Below are 23,025 nucleotides of genomic sequence, written 5' to 3'. Positions count from 1 at the left end.
AATTTAGAGAATCCAGATGTTCACATGGAGTATTTGTGCCTAACCTGAAAAAAGAACATTCCAAGCTTGTATTTGCCTGATCGGCCATAGTTGGACACACTGTAACTTGACTCTAACATAATGATGTCATTTTGGTCATCTTTGAGAAAGAAGGACAGCAACCAACGAACCATCAACAATGAGATGAGCACAATGGCTCTATAGATCTTCAGTTCTGGAGGCAGCCTAATATCTCCTCTCTCCCACACATTCTTTGCTTTTATAAATGATATTTTATTTTTTTCCAATTATATGTAAAGGCAATTTTTAGCATTCATTTTTACCAAATTTGGAGTTCTCAATTTTTCTTCCTCCCTCCCCTCCCCTCTTCCTATAATGGTAAGCAATTTGATATAGTTTATATATGGGCAATCATGTGAAATGTATTTCCATATTAGTCACGGTTCTGAAAGAAGAAACAGACCAAACGGAAGAAAATCACAAAAAAGTAAAGTGAAAACAATATGCTTCAATCTGCGTTCAGAATTCATCAGTTCTTTCTCTGATAGAATTCTACATCATGAGTCCTTTGTAATTGTCTTGGGTCATTGCATTGCTGCAAAAAGCTAAATCATTCATAGCTGATCATGACATGGTATTGCCATTACTGCATACAATATTTTCCTGGTTCTGCTCATATCACTGTGCACCAGCTTATCCATGTCTCTTCAGGTTTTTCTGAAATCTGACAGCTCATCATGTCTTATTACACAATAGTATTTGATTATATCCATATACCACAGTCTGTTGAGCCATTGATGGACATTTTTCAATTTCCAATTTTTGCAGATATAAAAAGAGATGTTATAAAACTTTTTGCATATGTAGGTCATTTTCCCTTTTTAATGATCTCTTTGGGATACAGACCTAGTAGTGATATTTCTTGATCAAAAGGTATGCATAGTTTGGTTGCCCTTTGGGCATAGTTTCAAATTCTTCTCCAGAAGGGTTGGATCAGCTCACAACTCCACCAGCAATGCATTGGTGTGCCAATTTTTCCTCATACCCTCCAACACTTGTCATTTTCCTTTTCTGTCATATTAGCCAATCTGATAGGTGTGAGATGGTACCTCAGAGTTGTTTTAATTTGCATTTCTCTAATCCAAAGTTACTTAGAGCAAATCTTCATATGACTAGAGATAGGCTTGATTTCTTCATCTGAAAACTGCCTGTTTATATCCTTTGACCACTTTTCAATTGAAGAATATCTTGTATTCTTATAAAAAATTGACTCAATTCTCTATTTATTTGAGAAATAAGGCCTTTATCAGAGACACTTGCCATAAAAATTGTTTCCCAGCTTTCAGTTTTCCTTCTAATCTTGGTTGCACTGGCTTTGTTTGTCCCACACATTGTTTTGGAGCCTCCTAGATGGTTAGGTAGCTCTGGCAGTGTGTCTGTCAACCTCATCATCTATGTAGACATCCCTGGAAAGTATACTGTAAAGGTAAGTGAACTTATCCACAGCATTCAAAATTTCTCCATTGGCTGTAAATGATGGTCCCACAGATGGATAGTGAGGTGCTGGTTGGTAGAGAAGCTCTGTCTTCTTGGTGTTAATTGTCAGACCAAAATTAGCACAAGCAGAAGAGAATTGAGCTATACTTTGCTGCATCTCACCCTCAGAGGCTGCATTGAGTACATAATCATCTACGAACAAAAAGTCATGCACTACCTCTCCACTTTAGTTGTAGAAGATAGTTAAATAGTTAAATAGTAAAATTTAAAAAGAAAATCTAAAATAATTGAGTAGTTAAATAATAAAACCACAAAATATTAAATAGTATGGGTGATGTCTTTTGAATTAAGATTAAATTGAATTTAAGTGAGGTACAGTTGTGAGAAGTCATCAGCCTCACTCTCTATTCTAGAGTCATTAGAGTCCAGAGGCAAGACAAAAGCCAAGATGATTATTGGTGGCTCAGGATGCAGTGGATGACCTCGGTGTCTCTGATGTCTCACCAAGCTCTAAGTGCTCCATAGTGCCTGCTTTTCCACCTTCATGGCTGTTGGAACAAATTGTTTGCATTCACCTATTCCACACAGGAAGTCTTCCCCTGTTTGGGGGTAAATGTCCTCCTGATTCACCAATGAGTTTGAGGCCAATCGGTTCCCCTCAGCCTGGTTTAGCTCATCTACCAAGATGGTTTTTCTGGGGTGTGACCACTGTACATGCTACAGCTTCTTGGAAACACATGTGAGAGTTGGGTGAGAAGTGGACACCAAAGGTGGATGAGTAGCCCTGAAAAGGGCTGAGCAGCCCTCACACCTGAAGGCTAGTCTTCCTTGAACGATAATTTTTACTTTGTCATTAAGTAATTTGCAGAGTAGGACCAATGTGCTGAGTACCCCTTACCAAAACCTTCTTCTTCCCAGATGTAACTGGATATTCAGGCTGATCTCTCTATGGGCAGAATTTTAGAGGTTGGGAAACTTATGTGAAATCTTGGAATTTTAGTCCTTGAGAGAAATTGTTACATTCTCCCTGCCCTGGCATAGACATTGGTTTAGTTGTGGATGGATAAACCCAGAAAGAAGTACAGTTCAAGCACCATACAAAATTCAGTCAGGATTCAATTTAGGAGTGGATTTTGCATGACAGCTGATGAGGAAGGGAGTAGGTAGGAAGTGGGACAGAAAAAGGAACAGAGAGACAAATAAATAAAAGGAGAAAAAAAGTGAAAGAAAGGAATGAAGAGAGGGAGGGAAATGAGGGCAAGAAACAGAAAGAGACAGACAGACAGACATAAACAAAGAGACAGAGGTAATGACAGGCAGAGACAAAGACAGAGAGAGGGATAAAGGAAGAACACTGTAAAGAAGGTAGCTGTAATCCACAAAAGCTACCAGTTTATGGCACTGATTTTAGATCAGAAAGCATGCAGGGGAGATTTAACTGTTCCCTTCCCCTTTCCTTGTTTCTCTAGATACCAGGCACCTGGTACCTGATTTTAAACTCCCTTAAACAAACTCTCAAATCCCACACTATTTGATGTCCACCAGAATAAATCTACTCTTCTAGGTACTCTTGGTATCTTACATCACAGTGCCATGTGTTATCATGGAAGGAAGGATGTAGTGGGTGCCTCCTCTGTACTTGACATGAAAGCAATTTCTTCTAATGGCCTTTGAAGATTCATCCCAGACAAAAACCTCACCTTGAGTCACTCAACCTTAACATTACTCTACATCCTCAGGCACCCAGACAGCCTCATTTCCATCTCCACCTTTGATTTCTTGCTTGGTTGAAAGTCTTTTTTTCTAAGATTATCTTATTCAATCTAATTTTAGAATAAATCCCCAATTAAATCTTGAATCCAACAACCTTACACCCTGTGGACAACTTTGCTCCACAACATATCTAGGACAAGGCTAAGGAATTTCAGTTCATCAAAGAAACAAGACAGCAAGTAATTCTTTTTCTTATAGATTATACTTTGTATTGTGTAGTGGAATCAGAATCACCACCCATGTATATTTATTTCAAGATATTCCTCTGGTGTTCCTTGTTCTCATATGATCTCTTACTAAGACACTGAAGTTCCTGGGGGTTGTAGGTGTCAGTTCCATAATACCTGTTGTTTGTTTGTTTTTTCCTATATCAGTGGCCATGAGAAGGAAGATCCCTGTAGAAACTCACCCATCTGCCTGGAGATCTCCCCTTCTGGGCATGGGGAGCAGTCAAAGCAGCAGGCAGCCTGCCCTTCCAAAGGGGTCTTCCTGAATCCTGGACCACAACTGTCACTGCATACTCCACAGGGAACCTAAGAAAATAATATGGGAGTGGAAAACACATCTTTAACTGTGAACTACTAAGGTCTTGAGTAGAAAAAGGAACTTATTTTGTCTGTAACACTAGTTTGATAACCATTGGGAAAGACAGTTAAGGGGCAGTGAAGATAGAGTACTTAGTTTGGATTTAGGAAGACCTAAATTCAAATCCAGTGTGTTAGCTATGTGGCCCTGGGAAAGTCACTTAACCTCTGTCTGGTTCAGTTTACTAAACTTCAAAATGGAATAATGATATTACTTATGTTACATGAATTTTAGCAGAATAAAATCAGATTATATTTATAATCCACCTGGCACACATTAGGTGATTAATAAATACCCCTTCCTTTGCCCCTTCCTTTTATACATCTTTAAGAGGGAAAAGATTCCTGTTGAAAGTTGTAGTTTTACTGTTAATTTGGAGAAGCTCTCATCTGTTGTGCCTGCAGAGAAACTAAGCACAGATAGAAGACTAAAAGGACCTTTTTCTGAAAAACTGATTAAAGAAACTTTTTTTTTGCCAGGAAACTTCTTAAGAAGAGGCATTAACATCCTAAGAGAGGTGAGTGGTGGAAAATTATTCCAGAGCTGAGAAGTCAGCAGTTGCAGTCGACATTTATTGGTGAGTTCCTATGAGTTTTCAACATTGTTGAAGTATTTAAATGTGCATTAATATTGCTCATTTTTCTAGTAATTAATTAGATAGCAAATGACATTGACCTACATTTAAATCTGTGGTGGTGGAAGGGGTGAAGGGGGGAGAGAGAGAGAGAGAGAGAGAGAGAGAGAGAGAGAGAACACTTCTGAAGGAAATTTGATTCTTGAATGGAGGATCATAGTTAATTCATTAGTGAAATGAATTGTTCATTTATTAGAAAATATCATAACATATGGCTTGACTGTCTTAAACTTGGGGTGAGAATTAATATGTCAATGAGTCATGTAGCAGGTTAATAAGTTTGGTGTGAATGTTGCCTAATTACATGTAAGGGTCATAATCCCTGAAACCTGGCTATCTATATTAAAAGTTATGAGATTTATACCTTAATCAGAAGTAAAAGTTTTGAAATATTCACCAGCTGAAATATCTGGATCTTAACCCCACACTTGGCACTAGTTGTGTTATTTTGACTAACTTTTGAACCTTGGGGACTGACTTCAGTTTCATCTTTGTTAAACTAACTGAATCGGACTACATGGTCTTAGGTCTGGAATTCTGTGGTTATGAAATATAACGTGGATGATCATTACCCAAAATGTTGGAGAAAAAGCTTTTGACAAACCTAAAATTTGTTGATCTATTTCCAGCCAGTTTTCAAGAACATTAGAGTTGATAGACCAGAAGAGTGAAGTGATAAGGAATTGTAGCAATTAATATGAAAGTCCTCAAGAAAAACAGCCTATTATGGAACATTGAGAAAAATCAACCAATTATAGGAAATTTAAAAGTCAAATCATTTTTAAGCTCCATAGGAACAGAGACTCTAGAGGGCTCAACATCATTTTTTCCCTGTATCAGTCTAAATGAATGTTTTATTCTCATTCACATGAGTGTAGGACAGTGGAAAGAATACTGAATTTGGAAGTATCTTGGGGCATCTTGGGCAAGACACTATATTTCTGAAGCTCAGTTTCTATCAGTTAAAGAAGGTAGACTAAATGCTATTTAAAGTCCTTAGTTGTTAAAGTTGCTGTGATTATAATGATACCAAGTTTAGCAAACATATACTTGAGTGCTTATTTTTCCTTCAGAAGCCTACTCAAAGGAGAAAAGATAAAAAAGGTGATTCAGTGTCATGATGGAAATAACAAAAATTCTTTTTTTTCTTTTTTTTTTGGTTAGGCAATGGGGTTAAGTGACTTGCACAGGGTCACACAGCTAGTAAGTGTTGTGTGTCTGAGACTAGTTTTGAACTCAGGACCTCCTGACTCCAAGGCTGGAGCTCTATACACTGCACCACCTAGCTGTCCCAAAATAACATAAATTCTGAAATGAGAGGAACTGAGTTTAAATGTTCCATAGCAGGTTTTGTTCTAGGGTAAATCATTCAACTTTGATGGACATCAGCTTCTTCATCTTCAAAATTAAAGGTATTGGACTATGTGGCCTCTATGGTCTCTTCAAGACCTTTGTCTATGATCTTATTTTTGAAAGTATCCACTGTATATTTTCTATACATAAATATACATAATGAAGACTACACCTAATAAGCTAAGAATTCTGCCTGTGATTAGAAGAACAAAGGTGTCATTTTAATTGTCTCTGACTTCAAACTCCACCAGCCCCACATTGTAACAACTTCACACATTGTGAAATCTAAATTAATGGAGTTTGGAGGGTGAGGCAACAGAACTTCTAGAAGCCTCAATGCTATTTGATTAACTGAATTGATCTAAATGGATTCATTGCATTCAGTCACAAAAGGGTATGGCAATGTAGAGAGCACTGGATTTGTAATTGATCTTGGGAAAGGCTTGAATTTTGGAACCTCAACTGACCCATCTGTAAAATGAATAGGTAAGTGTCCCATGACCTTTGAAATCCCTTCCTGATCTATTATATTGATAATTTCTCCACATTTTGGAAGACATTTCTTGAAAGGCTCCTATACCTTTTCATTCAGAAGTTTGTTTAAAGAAGAAAGAAGAAAAGAGAAGTTTCTCTGTTACTTAGGAAAAGACATTGGCTTTAGAGTCAAAGGACCTGGTTCAAATGGGACCTTGGAGAAGTGAAGGCAAGGTAGCCAGGTACCTATTAGGAGTGCCAGGTATATGCCAGGTGCCAGGAGTATACCTTATTCAAAGGAAACAGAACAAGAGTGGTACACTTCAGTCCCTCAAACAAATCTAGAAATGGATCAGAACTAATTCTGATGGATAGATCCAATAAAAAGTCAGTCATTTTTCCAGCCTAGAATGACATGGGCTCATAGACACAAGGTCTACAGACACAAGAAAAACTTTATGGCCAGGATAATGCCATATGAGACTGTGCACCAGGGAAAGAGGAGACCCTAGAGTCATACCAATACACCTTGATGGGAACAGGTCTTCTAGTAGTGTTGTCCCTCATATCCAGCTTTGAGTAATAGATCCAGGAAGAACTGAGAAGGGGATGTGTGCCCATGAGTAACCTTCTGGGTAAGGATTTGTCTCAGGATCTATATAGTGTTTGAAGAGAGGAGCAAATTCAGTAGTAAACAGGAACTTTTTGGCTCAGATCCCTGAGTGCAGAGCAGTGTCACAGTTCCAGTTTCTTTCTATCCCAGTCTGATGCTAACAGAGGAATGAGCAGGGAAAGAATCCCATATCCAAGAGAATCCTTCAGTTCTATTATTCAGAATCAGCAGAGCTTCCCAACTGGTTGGCAGGAGTTGAGTCATTCTACTTTTGCTCAAGCCCAAACCCAGGTCAGAAACTTAGAGAATTCAGAGTGAGGGAGGGTGGGAAGTGTAATGGAAAGCAATCAGATTTTACCCAGAATCAGACCATTTTGAAAACATTGAAATATCCACATCCCCACTTTCAATTATCCATGACATCCTGGAAAAAGACAAAACTCAATACCCCAACAAAACAGCAAAAGGACTATTCCAGACTTCCTCTCCAGAAGTGTCCATAGTCTGACGTGATCACTGTACAAATCTAAAGAAAGTAGACTGGAAGAATGAGCAAACAAATAAAAGAATAGAATAAAAAGCTTTTTGTATGATAGTGATGTTCAATACACAAGCCCAGAAGAAGAGAACTACAAAATAGCTACCAAAAAAAGCTTCAAAGAGAAATACAGATTGGGCACAAAGTCAACAACAATTCCTGGGCAAACTGAAGCAAGAGATTTTTTAAGAGTTATATATTTATCAAAGAAATCAGAGTGATAGAGGAAAACTTGGAAAATAAATGAGAGATTTCAAAGAAAATATTGGAAAGGGATTAAACAGAACACAAGAAGAACACAATTGTCCCCAGGAAACAAACTCTGGAAATTAGAATGAACCAGATAGAAGCCCTTGACTTTATGAGACAAAAAGGAATAGAAGGTTGAGCAAAATTATCTCATATAAAAGGGGTGCACAAGAAAATATCTTCAGAAAGCAGGAATAAGGGTAGAGAGAGCCTGACCCTGCAACTTCACTATTATATGAACTGCTCAGAAAAGGGAAGAATATAACTAGAGGGAGAATGACAAATTAGAGAGAAGGTAGATTAAAAGAAGGCTGAGTCTTCGGCAAAATAAACTGTAACTGAGGATATACAAAAATATTTATAGCTCTTTTTGAAATAGCAAAGAATGGAAATTTGATATGGTGCCCATAAATTGAAGAATATCTGAACATGTTATATACATGCACACACAGACATATACACACATTATATGTACATATGTGTGTATGTGTATATATATATATGTGTGCATATATTATGAAGTAGTATTGTGTTGTAAGAAATGATGAAGGGGATTGCTTCAGAGAAACCAGAGGAGATTTGGATGAACCAATGCCAAGTGAAGTGAGCAGAACCAAGAGAACTCATTCTATAAAAACAAAGATTTGGCAAAAACAAACAACTTTGAAAGAATTAGAAACTCTGATCAGCGTAATAACCAATGACAAGTCCAGAGGATTGATGATGAAACAGGCTACCCTCTTCCTGACAGAGAGATAAAGAACCCGGAATGCAAAATAAGACATGATGTTTTTAGACATGGCTAATGTGGGAATTTGTTTTGCTTCAGTATACATAGGGTTTTTAATCTTCTTTAACTCTCAATTGGAAAGAGGGAAGAATTGAAGTGAGAAGGAGAAAAGATTAGTTTTTGCTAATTGAAAAAATTATACACACACACTCATGTATGTCTGCATGTATATACAAAGGTCAACACACATATATATTATATATGTATGTGTGTGTCTATACATACACATACAGACAAACATATAGTCTCTGACCTTTGAATTCCAAAATCCCCACACTATGGCACCCTCATAAATTGTGAAATCTTGACCAAGAGGAGCTTGCCTCACTTTCACCACAGCATCAGTCTCATTAGGAAAGAACAAATAGTTCATAATGGCATATTGAGCCTCATATCTTCTACTTTCATCCACAAACACCTGGTCACCAGCACTGTTCTTAAATTGGGTGTTGTTCAGGGTGGAGTGAAGCTGAAAGGGAAGAGAAATCTTCATCACTGGGTGGTGCCCAAGGGAAAGACTCCCTTATATGAGAGATACTAGGCTAATTTGTAGTCTTATGGAATTTTTTTTATCTTATTTGAAGGTGGGATGAAATCTAACTTTCTACTGGGGTACGTAGAAATGAACCTCTGGAACCCAGAGAGTTGCTTACATCCCCCAGGTTCATAACCTGTTTTACCCTCAACTCCTCACTATCTCTCACACCCTTTATCTAATCTATTGCCAAGGTCTGTTGATATCACCTTTGCAATATCTCTCAAATGCAGCCCCTTCCTCTCATCTGATACTGCCACAACCTTATGACCCCACACCTGGAGTATTAAAATATGTGTAGCCCACTGGTGTGTCTATCTGACACAAATCTTTCTTCATTCCAGTTCACCCTCCATTCAGCCACCAAAGTAATTATTCTAAAGTGCAGATTTAACCATGGCACTCCCCTAATTAACAAACTCTAGTGACTCTATCTCCTTCAAGATAATATACAATATCTGTGTGGCATTCAAAGCATTTCCTGTAGTAAGCTCCCCTCTTTCACCTTTCCACTCCTCTTATATTTTATATCACCCTTCCCCACCACTTTTTTATACAGTAATGCTGGCCTTCTTGTTGTTTCATGAACAAGATTCTCCACCACTTGGCACCTGCAGACATTTTCTCTGGCTATCCTTTATTCTTGCAATTCTCTCTCACTCTCCTTACTTCCATTTTCTGGCTTCCCTGGCTTCCTTCAAGTCACAGTAAAATCTCACCTTCTAAAGGAAGCCTCCTCCAATTCATCTTAATTCTAGCATCTTTGCCTTGTTAATCATTTTCTATTTATCCTATATAGAGCTTATTTGTACACTTTTTTTTTTAATTTTTGCCTTCCCCTTTAGATTGTTAGCTCCTCAAGAGGGATGGCTCTCTATATCCAGTGCTGACTACAATGCCAAACACATAGTAAGCATTTACTTAATTCTGACTAACTGAATGATTACACATTATAATTTCCCAGAACTGAGCTTCACTTGTGGTACTCAAAAATTGAAGAGGGAGCCCATTCTGTCACTTAGTTTTGTGGTCAAATTGGCATCCTTCTATATAGGAAAAGATGATCCTTGTTGCACTGTACTCACATCCAGTCAATGCAATCATCAGTGCCCAGAGACAGACTTGAGGCATACATATCTCCATATATTTGTGCTTTTCCCCTACAGAGTAGGATTGAGTGTGTAGAGGCAGGAGAATGGTCCTTTTGAAGGAACCAAATGCAGGAAATATGAGAGATACTAAAACTGACCATATCATTGACCAATGATTTTATAAAACAACAGTAACAACAAACTTTCAGAGATTAGTATGGAAATGATTACCCTCAGTGACTTTCTTTTCTAATCCAAACCCAAAATAATTCCCTTTCTAAAATTCACAAAACATTCTCATATAGCTTCTGCTTGAATCAATAAATCAAAATTTATTAAGCACTCACTAAGTGCAATAAACTGTTCTAAGTTCCATAATGGGAACCACGCAATAAAATAGATCCTACTAGTTACAGGCCATTAGTCTTTTGGATAGCTACAATTTGACGCATGTTTGTCCTGCCACCATATACATGTATACTTCATGGCACTTTCCACTCTGCTCTTATTTCTCCCTTCTTTGCTAAAATAGAATAAGCTTGATTCTTCTTTCACAAGAAAGTCTTTTAAATTCTTGAATAAACCTATCATGCCGCACTCTTTTAAATCCTCTCTTCACCAGTCCAAACTTCCCCAGCTCTTTCAAATGATCACTATATCATATGGAGAAAGAAGTCTTTTCACTTGGCCATCTTCCAGTGGACATTCTTCAGCTTAAATACCAAATGCTAGCCATAAATATCCTTCTTAAAATGAGGCTGCCAAAACTGAACATAAGACTTTGGATAGGGGATCTCTTCCTTTTTCGAAGACTCTGTGCCTCAATTAATATTGTCCAAGATCCCTTTAGCTTTCACTACTATCACATTTGTGTATCATATTCACTTCATAGTCCATTCTCCTAGATCTTTCATAAAGTTGTTGTACTCCAGTCTCACACATCCAACTGCCTTTTAGACATCTTAACCTCGATGTCCAGTAGATATTTGAAAATCATCATGTCCAAAACAAAACTATTTAACTTTTACTCAACCCCTCCCATATCCTACCTTTCCTATTACGGTGAAGGGCAACACCATTCCCCCAACCCTTTTGTCTCACAACCTTGATCATCACTATCTTTCACACTGCTCTCCATATCCAATATGTTGTCATGGCCTATTGATTTGCAAAATCCCTTAAACACCACTCCCCTTTTTTCTATAACATTGATATTGAGAGGGATGAAATCTGAGATAACTGAGATATAAGGTTCATGCTTCAAGGTTAAAGCTTCCAAGTATATTGACTTATTAAGCAAGGCATGTCAATTGCATAATGAATCAAGAGCACACTGTGGCGACTTAGCACTGGATGCTACATAGAGATGGTGGGGGGACAAATTTTTATGCATTAAAAGAAAACAATTAACAGGATAGAAACCAGGATACAAGATTAAGTAATCTGATTTCAAATTGGAGAAAAGATGATGGATTTTCCAAGTTAGCAAGGGGGAAAGGGTGATTTTCAGTCAAATTGGGAAGGGGCAAGTGGATTTGGAGGTCTTTCCCTTCCCAGATTTTGTATATGCCAATTAATTGCCTCCACCTGTGTTTGATGAAATAATAGATGAAACAATAGATGGTTTATGCCATCTATTTTCCCATGAATTATTTGCCGAAAGAAAGAAAAACAAGGTGGAGGATAATACACATTGCAGCACAAGATGGAGTCCGTATTAATTGGATTGGTTCTCTTGATTCTTTCACCCAATCAATTCCATTTTGAAACCAGCTTTTACTCTATTTCTTCACCACCACCTTGGTGCAAGCCCTTATCACATCAGATCTGGACTATTGTAGTAGTCTCCTGGTGGGTGTGCCTGCATCAAGTTTCTCTTCACTCTAATCCACCTTCCATTAAGCAACTCAAGGGATTTTCTCAAAGCTCCAACCTAAACAAGTCACTCCCTCTACTCAACAAATTCCAGTGCACCCCTATTGCCTTGATTATAAGATAGGAAATTGTTGTTTTAGCATGCTGGGCCCTTGATAGCAAAGGTCCTTCCTACCTGTCCAGGCTCCTTATATTTTTGCTCCCCATTGCATACTCTTTGATTCAGTGACACTGGCCTCCTTGCTGTTCCACTAACAAGATATTCCATTTCTCAGCTCCATGCTTCTCTGTGCCTTATACCTGGAATACTCTCCACCTTCATCTCCACCTACTAGATTCCCTGTTTTTCTTTAACTCAACTAAAATCTCAACTTCTATAAGAAACTTTTCCCAACCCCTCTTAATTCTAGTATCTTGCCTCTGCTCTTTTCTATTTCTTGCATTTATCTTGAATGTAACTTATTTTTACATATTTATTTTCTTTTTGTCTCCTCCATTAGTTTGTGGGCTTCTTTTGAATAGGGACTGCATTTGCCTCTTTTTGGATCCCCAGCATTTAGCACAATGTCTTGCACATTTTATTGTTTTTGCTCGGTCCTTTAGTCATACCTGTCTCTATGTGCACATAGTAAGTGCTTAATAAATGTTTCTTGATTAATAGTCTCACCATGCCTTTCCCTTAGACAAAGCATAAGCCTTTAAATGTATTGCTATTGAATTATATTTTTTCAGTTATTCATTACAATACTCTAATCTGTCAAGATCTTTCTAGATCATTTCTCTGACATCATTTTGAAAATATTCTTTTAAGTAAAGGACTCAAATTGTATAAAAAACAAGAAATATCTTCTACACATAGAATAAGAAAAGAGCCAAAAATTAGAAGTGAATTGTTAGTTTAATGTGATCAATTGGTTTAGAAAATTATATTTGAGGGGCAGCTAGGTGGCGCAGTGGATAGAGCACCCGCCCTGAAGTCAGGAGGACCTGAGTTCAAATCCAGCCTCAGACCAAACATTTGACACTTACTAGCTGTGTGACCCTGGGCAAGTCACTTAACCCCAATTGCCAAAAAAAAAAAGAAAGAAAATTATATCTGAGAAGATGAAATATTCTAGATGATATTAGTTTAGATTCCTGTAATTTCATCAGTTTGGGTAGTCCCACAGTGAGGAAATTCCTTCTACTAATGTAGAGTAGCAGCTGACATATGAGTTAATTAATTATAGTCTTAGAGCACAACATGGGGACATTTAAAGGTTGTGTGAATTTCCCAGGTTTACATATCAAGTGTCCAAAGGGCAGATCTGATCCCAAGTCTTCTTGATTGTGAGATCAACTCTAACATTACTGCAAAGCACTGCCTCTCTAGATCACATCTTAAATTATGAGAATGAGGGGACACAGGGATAGAGTGCACCTAAATTAGGGCAAGTAAAAGTGTATTCACTTTACTATCTGAAGATTTGATAAATAGGATTCTGAAATGAAAAGGATAGATTAGGGAGAAAATTGCTTATGTATACTTAACATGACAGATTCCTTGAAATTCAAAGATAACTCTACTGAACACTAGATGTTTATCCTGGAAAAAGAAAGAACTAGGGAAGGCATAGTGATGGTCTTCCAAAATCTTAATGGACATCATATAGAAGAATGACCATATTGTGTTTATGTGGCCTAGAAAATGTAACTAGAATCAATGGCTGAAAGATAAAGGGAAGCTACTGCTGGGCATCAAGCCACATGAATATATTCCCTGGTTTTTGGAAGGCTGATGAATAATTAATTTCAGGCTTTCAGCTGTGACAGGGCTACAGCTGATTGCGTATCTGGGCTAATTCTATCAAAAATATGGTGAGACCTTTCTTCCACTTTTGGGAGCCAAGATGGCAGACTAAGCAGTAAATTGATGTTGCTTTCCCATATTGACCTCTGAACAATCACAAAATAGCACTCCAGGAAAAATCCTGGAGCACCAGAGCCAGCAGAAAGATGGAATGGAACAGACTTTTAGCCCAGTTAACTTGTAGGATCAGCAAGAAAGGTTTGTCTCACTTGGGTAAAAGGGTAGCACATTCCAGGAGAGGAACAGGCCCAGCAACCCAGCAGCAAACCCCACCTGAGCAAAATAGTGGTTGATTCTGAGCCCCAGTGTGGTGGAGCAGGCAAATACCAATACCAGGGCCCTCCACATGCCTTAGCATAGCCAGAAGAACTGGCACACTTCAGCTTGGGGAACCACCACATGCTTCAGCACAGCCCCAGGCAGGCAGGCATTCTCCAGAGGTGAGACATCCCTGGGCTTCAGTGTATCCTCAGGGAAAATCCACCTGGCCTCAGCACACATCAGACGCCATCATTAGGACCTCAGCTCAGAACCAGAGAAGCTGACAGACCCCAAATGATATCCAGCTTCCAGCACCTGAGGCCCAAATACACAAATCTAGTGACCAAGCTCATAGCCCCCAGTACAAAAAGCTTGAGACAGTGTCCCCTATAGTTTGGCATGACAGTTTGACTTTAAAATCCAGGAAATAGGCAAACAAGATGAGCAAGAAGTAAAAACAAATATTGACCATAGAAAATTACTATGGTGACAGGGAAGATCAAAATACAAACTCAGAAGAGAACAACATTGTCAATATACCTACATCCAAAACATCAAAGGGCAATATGAACTAGTCTCAGGCCCAAAAAGCTTTCTTGCATGAGCTCAAGAAGAATTTTAAAAGTCAAATAAGAGAGATAGAAGAAAAATGGGAAAAGAAATGAGAGATATGCAAGAGAGAGTTAACAGTTTGGAAAAGGAAGGACAAAAATTGACTGAAGAAAATAATTCCTTAAAAATACAATTGGCCAAATGGAAAAAAAAATCCACTGAAGAAAACAACTATTTAAACAGTAGATATGGTCAAATGGAAAAAGGAGGTACAAAAAATAAGTAAAGAAAACAATTCCTTAAAAATTAAAATTGGACAATGGAAGCTGATCACTCTATGAGACATCATGAATCAGGCAAAAAAGATCAAAAACTGAGAAGTAAATGAAAAAATATCTCATTGGAACAAACAACCAACCTGGAAAAGAGATCCAGAAGAGACAATTTAAAAATTATTTGTCTACCTGAAATCCATGATCAAAAACAGAGCCTGGACAGCATCTTTCTTTTTTTTAATTTTTATTATTTTATTTTGATTTATCAACAATCACTTCCATAAGTTTTTGAGTTTACATTTTTCTCCCCTTCTCTCCCCCTCCTTCCCCAAGACAGCACACAATCTGATATAGGCTATACATATACATTCCTATAAAAAATATTTTCACATCAGTGATGTTGTAAGGAAGAATTAGAACCAATAGGAGGAACCACCAGAAAGAGGAAACAAAACAAAATAGAAGAAAAATAGCAAATAGTATGCTTCAATCTGCATTCAAACTCCATAGTTCTTTCTTTGAATCTGGATAACATTTTCCATCATGAGACCTTTGGAGATTTCTTAGATTCTTGCATTGCTGAGAAGGGCTAAGTCTATCAAGGTTAGTCCTTGCACAACATGGCTGTTACTGTGTACAACATTCTGCTTACTTCACTCAGCATCAGTCCATACAAGTCTTTCCAGGTTTTTCTGAAGTCCACCTGCTCTTCATTTCTTATAGCACAATAGTATTCCATTACATTCATATGCCACAACTTGTTCAGTCATTCCCCAATTGATAGGCATTCCCTTAATTTCCAATTCTTTGCCACCACAAATGTTGTTCCTTTTCCCATTTTTTATGATCTCTTTGTGATACAGTCCTAGAATTGCTACTGCTGGTCAAATTGTGCACACATTTTTATAGCCCTTTGGGCATAGTTCCAAATTGCTCTCCAAAATGGTTGGATCTTTTCCCGACTCCACCAACAATGCATTAGATTTCCAACTTTTCCACATCTTCTCCAACATTTATTTTCCTGTTTTGTCACATTGGCCAATCTGATAGGTGTGATGTGGCATCTCAGAGTTGCTTTGATTTGCATTTCTCTAATCCATAGTGATTTAAAGCATTTTTTCATGTTACTATAGATAACTTTAATTTCCTCATCTGAGAACTACCTGTTCATATCCTTTGACCATTTATCAATTGGGGAATGACTTGTATTCTTATAAATTTGACTTAGTTCTCCATATATTTTAAAAATGAAGCCCTTATCAGAGACAATGATTGTAAAAATTATTTCCCAGTTTTTTACTTCCCTCCTAATCTTGGTTGCATTGGCTTTATTTGTGCAAAACCTTTTCAATTTAATGTAATCAAAGTTATCCATTTTGCATTTCATAATGTTCTCTATCTTCTGTTTGATCATGAATTCTTCTGTTCTGCATAAATCTAATAGGTAAACTGTTCCTTGCTCTCCCAGTTTGCTTACAGTATCAGCCTTTATATCTAAATCACGAACCCATTCTGACTTTATTTTGGTACATGGTGTGAAATTTTTGTCTATGCCTAGTTTCTACCATACTCTTTTCCATTTTTTTCCAGCAGTTTTTGTCAAATAGTGAGTCCTTATTCCAGAAACTGAGGTCTTTGGGTTTATCAAATAGTAGATTACTACAGTCATTGACTACTGTGTCTTACATACCTAACCAATTCCACTGATCCATCACTCTATTTCCTAGCCAGTACCAAGTAGTTTTGATGATTGCTGCTTTGCAATATAATTTAAGATCTGGAATGACTAGGCCACCTTCCCATGCATTTTTTCCCATTAGTTCCCTTGATATTCTGGACCTTTTCTTACTCCAAATGAATCTTGTTAGTATTTTTTCTAGCTTTCAAAAATAATTTTTGGTAGTTTGATTGATATGGCACTGAACAAGTAAATTAGCTTAGGTAGAATTCCCATTTTTATTATATTAGCTCTGCCTACTCATGACAACTGATGTTTTTAATTTAATTTACTTATTCAGTGCCATGCCAATAAAACTACCAAAAGATTGTTTTATAGAGCTAGAAAAAAATAGTCCCAACATTCATCTGGAAGAACCCAACATCCAGAATATCAAGGGAATTAATAAAAAGAAATGCAAGGGAAGGTGGCCTAGCTGTACCAGATCTTAAACTGTGTTTATAAAGCAGCAATCATCAAAACTACTTGGTACTGGCTAAAAAAAAAGAGTGGTGGATCAGTGGAATTGCTTAAGACACAGTAGTCAATGAATACAGTAACCTACTGTTTGATAAACCTAAAGACTCCAGCTTCTGAGATAAGAACTCACTAGTTGACAAAAACTACCAGGAAAACTGGAAAATAATATGGCAGAAAATAGGCAGAGATCATGATCTTTTGCCATATATAAAGAGAAGGTCAAAATGGGTACCTGATTTTGATATAAAGGGTGAGACTATAACAAATTAGGAGAGCAAAGAATAGTTTACCTGTCAGATGTATGGAGAAGGGAAGAATTTATGACTAAACAAGAAATAGAGAACATTATGAAATGCAAAATGGATAATTTTGATTACATTAAATTAAAAAGGCTTAGCACAAGCAAAGCCAATGCAGCCAAGATTAGAAGGGGAGTAGAAAGCTGAAGGAAATTTTTTTTACAGCCAATATCTCTGATAAAGGCCTCATTTCTAAAATATATAGAAAACTGAGTCAAATTGATAATACAAGCCATTCTCCAATTGATAAATTGTCAAAAAATATGAACAGGTGGTTTTCAGTTGAAGAAATCAAAGGTATCTATAACCATATAAAAATACTCTAAATCATAATTGATTAGAGAAATGCAAATCAAAACAACTCTGAGGTACCACCTCACACCTATCAGATTGGCCAACATGACAAAATAGGAAATGATAAATGTTGGAGAAGATGTGGGAAAATTGGAACACTAATGCATTGTTGTTGGAGTTCTGAATGATCCAACCATTCTAGAGAGCAATGTGAAACTGCCCCCAAAAGGTTATCAAATTGTGCATACCATTTGATCCAGCAATACCACGTATAGGTCTGTAACCCAAAGAGATCATAAAAAGGGAAAAGGAACCACATGTACACATATATTTATAGCAGCTCTTTTTGTGATAGCAAAGAATTAGAAATTGAGAGGATGCTCCTCAGTTGGGGAATGGTTGAACAAATTGTGATATATGAATGTAATGAAATACTATTGTTCCATAAGAAATGATGAGCAGGGAGATTTGAGAAAAACCTGGAAAGACTTACATGAACTGATGCTGAGTGAAGTGAACAGAACCAGGAGAATATTGTACACAGTAACAGCAACACGGTGTTATGATCAGTTTTGATATACTTAACTCTTCTGGGTAATGCAGTGATCTCAGACAATTCCAAGAAAAACTCATGATGGAAAATGCTATCCACATCCAAAGAAAAAACTAAGGAGTCTTAATACAGTTTGAAGCATACCATTTTCTTTTTTGTTTATTTGTTTGTTTGTTTTTCCTTTCTTGTAGTTTTTCCCTTTCTTCCTGATTCTTCTTTCACAATATGAGTAATGTGGAAATATGTTTACTATGACTGCACATGTGCAGCCTATTTCATGTTGCATGCTGTCTTGAGGAAGGGTGGAGCAGTGTGAGGGGGAAATTTTAGAACTCAAAATCTTGTAAAAGTGAATATTGAAAACTATAAACAAATGAATTAATAAAAAAAAATGGTGAGCATTAAAGTAGAGGGTGATCAGACCGTCTAATGACATACAGCTAAGGTATTGCCTTCATGTCTATGAGTTATCATTACATTTCTACCCATGGTTATATAGAGAGATATTTTCAACAGTAATATGAATAATAAAAAGGAATCTAGTTGTGTTTTTATAAAGATGGAACACTAACTTCTATAGCCTTTTACACAGAGAGTGAGGCTACTGTTAATGTATTTTAAAAAGATATAGAATCATAAAGTCAGTTTATCTACCATACTGGAAAAAAAAATCTGCCAAGGTGACAGAGTCTGTGCAAGACATATAAAAGACTAAGATAACTTTTCTGGGAGACTAAATTAACTGTCATGAGAAAGCATTTTGAGTGAACTGAGTCTACCTCACCCTGTGAAGATAACCTGAGGACAATTTTTGAGAGACTTTGATATCTGGAGAAAGTTGACTGATGGGAGTATTTGTTTCCATAATTGTGAAAAAATCAATAGCTGCCATTAATGGCTAGAGGCAATTTTATCTAGAATCTTTATCATCACAGATGATGTTATTGAAATATTTCATTGTATAATTTGTTACACTCTTGATAATATGTATGCTAAACTAATTCATATGTGCCTAATCCCATGATTCCAGGGATTTATGAAAGACTTTAAAAGCTTATAGGAAAAGAAATGTCACCAGTTCATTTATAAACTGGGATGAAAGTGCAGAGTTAATTGATTAGTGAGAAACTGTACCACTAATAATTTGTGAGGAAATATCATAACATACCATCATTTCTTTAGAATTCAGAATGAGAATTAATGAGGTAATTATGGTCTGGTAGATAAGTCATGCAGTTTCGTCATTGGCTTGCTTGTCAATCAGCATAGGATATTTTATACCCTAAACAGCACTACCTATACTAGGGATGAATAGGTTTTTTTCTACAATTGTAGCTGTTACAAAATGGAATGAGATGTCTTTTGAGGGGATAGATTGCCATATGCTAGATGTTTTAGTGCAATGACTGGCAAAATTGTTGTAAAAGGAGTTCCTTTCCAGATGCATTTATGACTACTAGGTGGTATTTGAGGTCCTTTCCAACTCCAAGACTCTGTGAAAGAAATGGCAATTATGAATTTCACATGCAGACTGACAAATATTGTCAATTAACAATACAATATTTAAGGAACATATAATCACAGAATTTATGAGTTTGAAGGACTTTATCATCCATCTTGTTCAACTCATGCTCAAGATACACCTCCACTACACTGTATCTAAAATGTACCCACCCATTCAGCATTACCTGCCAAGAATGAGGTACTAAATAGTCTTCATCTCCTGTTGATATTTTTTCTGATTTTCTTACAAATATTTCACGGAGAGCCCAAACCACGGCATAAACAGTATCGTAGATGGTGTAACTCAAGCCAGACACATTCATATCAAAAGAGCACAGAGGCAAAGTCTCCAAGGAAGCATTTGGTGAACATATCTCTTGCTCTAGGTTTTCAGGTTGTTCTGGGCATCTAAAAGCTGAGAGCCAGAATCCTCTAAGTAAAATGTTATCTGTATATTTAGAAGGTGTAACACTCCTAAGAAAATTCTTGAACCCAGGAATTTCACTTGTCAAATATGAAAATATGAGAGCCCCATGGAAAGCATAACCTTCAATAAAGAGGTGTCTCATGGTAATGTCCCAGTGAGATGTGGCAATCCATACCTTATGTATTGTGAAAAAAGGAACTTGTGAGTATCTCAGAAATGTTAATGAATCTGTGTCACCATGGATGACTATCACCTTGGCTGATGATGTTAAGATCCTGGGCATGAAAGTCTCACGGGATTCCATGTGTCTTCTCTCACTGACAGGGATCTTCTCTGTGAAAGACATGCAAACACCATTCTTTACCATTTCCTTTCTTATTTCCCAGAGGAATTCCTCACCTCTCATGTCATCTGAAACAACCGATCCTATCCAGTTCCATTCAAAATACACCATTAAGCAGACAACACCTTGGTGAAGAGAAGAGTCTTTCAGGGCCATTTGATAGAGGGAAGGAAACTTCACTTTGTCACTAAGAATGGTATCAAATGGGCCATAGCTGACGAAACATAGCTGAGTTTGAGTCATAGTAATGGTGAGGGATAGGCAGTTAGGTGGCACAATGTATATAGTACAAAATCTGGAGTTGGAAAGATTCTTAGTCCTGAGTTCAAATATGGCCTTACCCACTTCCTAGCTATATGACCCTTCACAAGTCAACTTAACCCTGTTTGCTTAGGTTTTCTTATCTGTAAATTAAGTTTGAAAAGGAAATGGCAAATCACTCCAGTATCTTTGCCAGGAAAACCCCAAATGGGATAAGAAAGACTCAGGAATACTGAAAACAACTAAACAAAAATGGTGAGAGAATTGAAGCAAATGGCAAATTCTTACCAGGTCATTTTTGTTGATAAGCAAAATTATGTAGATTTTAATGCACAGATCATTAGAGGTAGTATTTTCATCTCTGAAAATCTATTTCTCCCTCTCTCTGAGCCTTCAAAAAAGACAATGATTTAGTGAAGACAGAGTTCTAGGATTTTGTCATTATCTCTATTATAGCCAATGTGTCTTCACTGTGCTTTCCAAAGGAGCTAGGCTATGTTCTTACTTCTCTGTTTGCTTGTTGACCCATAGCAGATTTCCAGACTAATCCTGTTATATATTATTGAGAGTGGGGTAATGGTTTTCTTCTTAGAATCAAATGCATTAATAATACTGTGTGTATTTTTGGCTTTGAACAAAATATAATTTGTCTCTACATACTTTTACTTGGTTTAGACATTTTTCAAACAAGAAAATCTAATTGTTTTCTCATTGAAACTGGAATAGGCATTTCTGGTTGTTTGAAAACAGGACTCTGAGAGTGGAAAAGGACCTTAGTGGAATATAAAACACTATATATAGTTTGAAAAGGAATTCCAACTATAATTTAGCTAAATAGTAGGCATCCAATCTTTGATTGCAGACTTCCAATGAATATGACTTTAATACTTGTAAAGATGGCCAATTTTACTTCATGTATAATTGATATGGTTAGAATTATTAGTAAACAAAGGTCTTTCTTTTATCTAACTTAAATTTTGGTTTTTGGTAACTTCTGACTATCATTGCTCTTTTCTACCTTCCCAGACCACACAGAACAAATATAGCCTCTCCTCAACATGAAAGACTTCCAAAGACTAACAAAAAAAGCCATTGTTGTTCCTTTCAGCATTTGTCACTCTGGTCTATAGAGCCTTCTCCAGCTCATTCAACCAATCCTTACATAATACAGACTGAAGACCCTTCATCATCCAAGTTGTCCCTCTGGACACTTTTTAGTTTATCAATGGCTTTCTTGAAGCGTGGATCCTCATACCAAAAACAATACTTCTGATGAGTTTTAAAGGCAGAGTACTGAGCTAAATCATCTTATGCCTGGAAGCTACACTTTCTCAATGCTGCTCAAGATTGCATTAACTTTTATGGCTTCCAAATCACCAACCTGACTCATATTGAATAGAAAAAAAAGAATGAACATATAGATAAAAATATTCATTAAGCACTTACCCTGTTCCAGGCATTGCACAAAGTGTGGAAATACTACTACAAATACCAATATAGTCCTTCCTTCTAATAGTTTATGTTTATATTGGAGAAGACAGCATATATAATGAAGTATTGCTCTGAAATGAATTTCTAGGACAGGCATGGGGAACTTGTGGCCTCAAGGCCACATGTGGCCTTCTAGGTCCTTGGGTGTGGCTTTTTGATGGTGTCCAATTTTTACAGAACAAATCCTTTTATTAAGGGAATTTGTTCTGTGAAGTTTAGATTCAGTCAAAGGGCTGCACCCAAGGACCTAGAAGGCCACACATGGCCTTGATGTTGTAAGTTTCCCACTCCTGGTCTAGGAAGACATTAAGATGATGAATGGAGATGCAGAATCATTTATTGTCACATCCTTTACATGAATGGTCATGTAGATTTAATTACTATATTCTAAGGTAGAGTGGAAAACAAGAAGGAAGAGATGAATCCAAGATTTAATAGTGTCTGGAAGGTATATGTATGATCTGATTTGGGCTAGACATGGAGAAGTATCACTTCTGAGAAGCCCACAATTTGCAGTGTCTGGTTGGAGGTGGAGGCTACAAGAAAGAAGCATGGGATAAATATTCATGGAAAACAGTGTAGTTAGTCTGGATGACTGTGATGTTGAGTTTGTAATCCATTGAAATATGTTTTTTATAAGTACTGCTTCCTAATGCTGCCTGCCACTGTTCAGTACTGAAATAGTTGACCTTTTTATAAAAACAGAAATAAAA

The 23,025-nt window shown here is 37.0% G+C and overlaps 1 protein-coding gene across 1 annotated transcript in view; it reads right to left on the bottom strand.

Annotated features, from left to right (window-relative positions):
• The window catches only part of LOC114041926 (vomeronasal type-2 receptor 26-like), a gene marked incomplete at its 5' end in the record, with an annotated part of 80,765 nt that overhangs the window by 14,491 nt on the left and 43,249 nt on the right, over positions 1-23,025 (bottom strand). The window contains 3 exon segments of the mRNA XM_027860610.1: positions 3,680-3,803; positions 8,760-8,975; positions 19,976-20,774. Of these exon segments, the coding sequence (XP_027716411.1) occupies positions 3,680-3,803; positions 8,760-8,975; positions 19,976-20,774 (1,139 nt within the window).

This window comes from Vombatus ursinus, unplaced genomic scaffold, assembly GCF_900497805.2.
Source record: "Vombatus ursinus unplaced genomic scaffold, bare-nosed wombat genome assembly UNPS02014210.1, whole genome shotgun sequence".
NCBI classification, from domain to species: Eukaryota; Metazoa; Chordata; class Mammalia; order Diprotodontia; family Vombatidae; genus Vombatus; species Vombatus ursinus.
This window is presented reverse-complemented; position numbering and strand designations above follow the sequence as displayed.